This window comes from Haliaeetus leucocephalus, unplaced genomic scaffold (genome assembly GCF_000737465.1).
Source record: "Haliaeetus leucocephalus isolate CR32 unplaced genomic scaffold, Haliaeetus_leucocephalus-4.0 Scaffold186, whole genome shotgun sequence".
NCBI lineage: Eukaryota > Metazoa > Chordata > Aves > Accipitriformes > Accipitridae > Haliaeetus > Haliaeetus leucocephalus.
The window spans coordinates 28293-31523 of record NW_010972622.1 but is presented as its reverse complement, the minus strand read 5'-3'; the positions used below and the strand labels follow the sequence as shown (position 1 = coordinate 31523).

Sequence of the window (3231 nt, the reverse complement as noted above, 5' to 3'; positions counted from 1 at the left end):
CGGGTCCGGGGTGCAGGGCCAGGTTCGGGGTGCGGGTCCGAGTCGAAGGTGCCGGGTGCGGCTCCGGGTGCGGGTCCGGGAGCCGCCGCCGTTGCCGGCAGCTCTCTGCCTCTCTCTAGCGGCTTCTCCCCGCAGAGCCGGCCCGGACCCGCGGCTCCGCACAACCGGCTGCGGGCAGCCCAGTGCCTCCCAGTTTCGGTCCAGTGCCTCCCAGTTCGGCCCAGTGCCCTGGGGCCGGAAGGAAGGAAGGAGGGATGGATAGGGGACGGGATGGAGGGATGACAGGGAGGAAGGAGGGATGGCGGGATAGAGGGAAGGATGGAGGGATGGAGGGAAGGACAGAGGGATGGAGGGAGCTTCGCTCCCGGGATTCACCGGCAATTCCCGTCCGGGAGCGCGGCGAGGCCGAGCTGAGGGGGAAGATGGAATTGAAGCCGCGGGGCCATTAACCTGCTGCCCTGGCCCAACTCCAGCTGCAGTAATTACATTCGCCCTGATTAAAAATTTCCCCTTCATTTTCAATTAGCTTCACCGTTCTTCTTCGCTTCCTCCCCGAACGCGGGTGGCCTCGCGCTGCGGCCCCCTTTCTGCGGGGGGTGGAAACTGAGGCAGGGAGCTGGGGGTGGGGGGTGAGTGGGTGCTGACGGGGTCCCACAGGTATCGCAGGGTGTTTTAGGGGCTCGCTGGGTACCTGTCGGGTACTCGCCGAACATCACCGTGTACGTGGGGGTGTCCCTGGGGGTCCTCTCCAGGGCAGGGGTGGTACCTATAGGGCACCTACACTCACGGGGTGTAGCACTGTACCCCCAAGTTATTGCATCGCACTTGCAGGGCGTTATACAGTGCCTATGAGCCCCCCCCAGCTTCGTGCTCACCCCCTCATGTGACCCCTTCACCCCCCCGTGCCGTGCGGCACGCGAGCAAGCTTCCAGCCGTGGGCAGAACCCACGGTGGGCTTGTGCTGGAGCCCGGGGGGGCTCTGGGGATGGAGGATGCTGAGACATCACCCTTGATCCCGATCCCAAGATTTTGCCCCGCTGGGATGGGAGGAAAACAACCCCCCTCCCCAAGCCAAGAGGAGCCTCCAACTCAAACCCCATAAATAACACCCCCCCCAAAACCTCGGGGGGCAGCGAGCAAAGCCTCCAGCCCCCCACATCCCTATAAATATCGCGGGAGAAAACAGCCGCCTCCGAAGGCTTCCTGGGAAGGGCCGTAAATTACCCCGAGCTTTTCACGTGGTCACAGACACTGCCGGGGGAGGAGGAGGAGGAGGAAGGCCAAGATGCCCATTTATTCCTGGGGATGGATCTGAAGCCTTCTGCTTCCTTTAATTCCTCTCTTCTCCTTGGGTTTTTCCCTTTGTTTTTTTCTTTTATTTAAAGTAATTCAATAAAAAAAAATGTAACCTGCCGTGCAGGGGGCTGAGCAGCCTCAGCCCCCCCTAGCTCCAGGGGCTCTGGTGCTGCCAAATCCATCTCCCTCCATCTAAAGAGAACCTAGGAATGAGGAGAAAAAAGGGAATAAACCAGCTGTTTCCCACTGGGAATGTCCAGCAGGCAGAAAAAAAAAAGGGATTTTTTTTAACCCAAACCCACCCAGGTGAGCATGCAGTGCCGGCAGAGCCTGGGGGGGTTATCTGTTCTGTCGTTCCAGCCATCCGTCTGTCCGTCCAGCTGGTTGTCTGTCTCTCCTGGTGTTTATCTTTCCATCTCTCCGTCTTTTGGATTACCCTGCAGAGCATCCGCTCCCCCACCCTGGCCCCAGCCCTTTATCTCCCCGCCTGTCTCTGCATCTCTTTATTTTTCTGTCTGTCTGTCTGTCTGTCTGTCCCACATTAATGGTCCCTGTCTGACAGCTGAGGAGGATGAACCCGTTCAGGATCAGCCCAAAAGGTGCTGAGCCGGCCCCCGTTTCCTCTTAAATCAACTCAAACCTTTGTAATTAAATAAAAATCTCCCTTTGCCCCTTTTCTCCCCAAATCTGAGATGGAAACACCAGGAAGAGCCATTGGACCTGCCCTTTCTCAAGGCGTCCTCCAAGGCGGTGAAGCTCAAGGAAACACGGATGGCTGCTCCCGCGCGTGGACAGACGGACACAGGACCTCGGCCCCGGCTCCAGGGCTGCTGGCACTGAGACACCCTGTCCCTGTCCCATCCTTCCCCACCACGGCTGCCCCATCCATGTGTCACGATCTGCCCGCACACCCATCCATCCGCCTGTGCATCCCTCTGTCTGTCCACACATGAATCCATCCATCCATCCATCCATCCGCGTATCTGTATTTTTTTGCAACTCTGGATATCAGTAAGTGCCAAAACTCCCCCTCTGCTACACCCGCTGTCTGAGCCAGGTGGGAGCCCGGCGGGAGCCACTCCTTCCCTCCCTCCCTCCCTCATCCCTCTCTCCATGCATCCCTCCATCCCATTCCTCCATCCCCACCTCATCCTTCCATTCCTCCTTCCCTGCCTCCTCTCTCCCTCCATCCCTCTCTCCATCCCTGTCTCACCCCATCCCTCCTTCCCTGCCTCATCCTGCCATCCCATCCGTCCCTTCCTCCCTGCCTCCCATCTCTCCTTTCCTCCCTTATCCCTCCATCCCTCCTTCCCTGCCTCATCCTTCCATCCCATCCATCCCATCCCTGCCTCACCCCTCTCCTCACACATCCCTCCATCTGATCATCCATCCCTCCTCTCTCCCTCCATCCTTCCATCCCTACTTCCCTGCCTCATCCCTCCCTCCTTCTCTCCTTCCATCCCTCCATCTCCAAGGCTGACACACACACACCGGTGACCATGTCGGAGCTGCTCCTCGGATATTGGGGTGCCAGCCAAGAGCCCCCTCCCATTCCCAACACCTTCCCCTTCTTCACAGTCACCCTTCATCAGGCTCTGTCCGGGAAATGACCGATTCCCAACTCCAAAAAGTCTCCGATATCCAAACACTCACTTGGTGTCGAAGCGCGGCGGCAGCTGAACGTGACAATCGCCTTGAAATACGGCTGCATCCAGCCCTCCGGAATGGCGGGACCGCATTCCCTGTAAAAAAATTATTTATTAGGAACTTTTAGTTCTTAAGTGGCAGAGTGATTTAGTGCTGGCGGCTGCCGCCGGCCCTGGGAACGCCGGCTCGGGCGGCACGACTCGGGTCGCGGGGAAAAGCTGCCGGGGCGGCGGCGGGCGGCGTGGGGACGTAAAACTGTCACCGGGGGCTTAAATCAGGGATTGCGGG

At 59.0% G+C, this 3231-nt stretch overlaps 1 protein-coding gene across 1 annotated transcript in view; it reads right to left on the bottom strand.

Moving 5' to 3' along the window:
- Window positions 1-2905: 2905 nt before the first annotated feature.
- The window catches only part of SMUG1 (single-strand-selective monofunctional uracil-DNA glycosylase 1), a 3533-nt gene continuing 3207 nt past the window's right edge, over window positions 2906-3231 (bottom strand). The window contains exon 3 of the mRNA XM_010565063.1: window positions 2906-3038. Within this exon, the coding sequence (XP_010563365.1) occupies window positions 2946-3038 (93 nt within the window). The 3' untranslated portion in view covers window positions 2906-2945. The remainder of the gene's footprint in view (window positions 3039-3231) is intronic.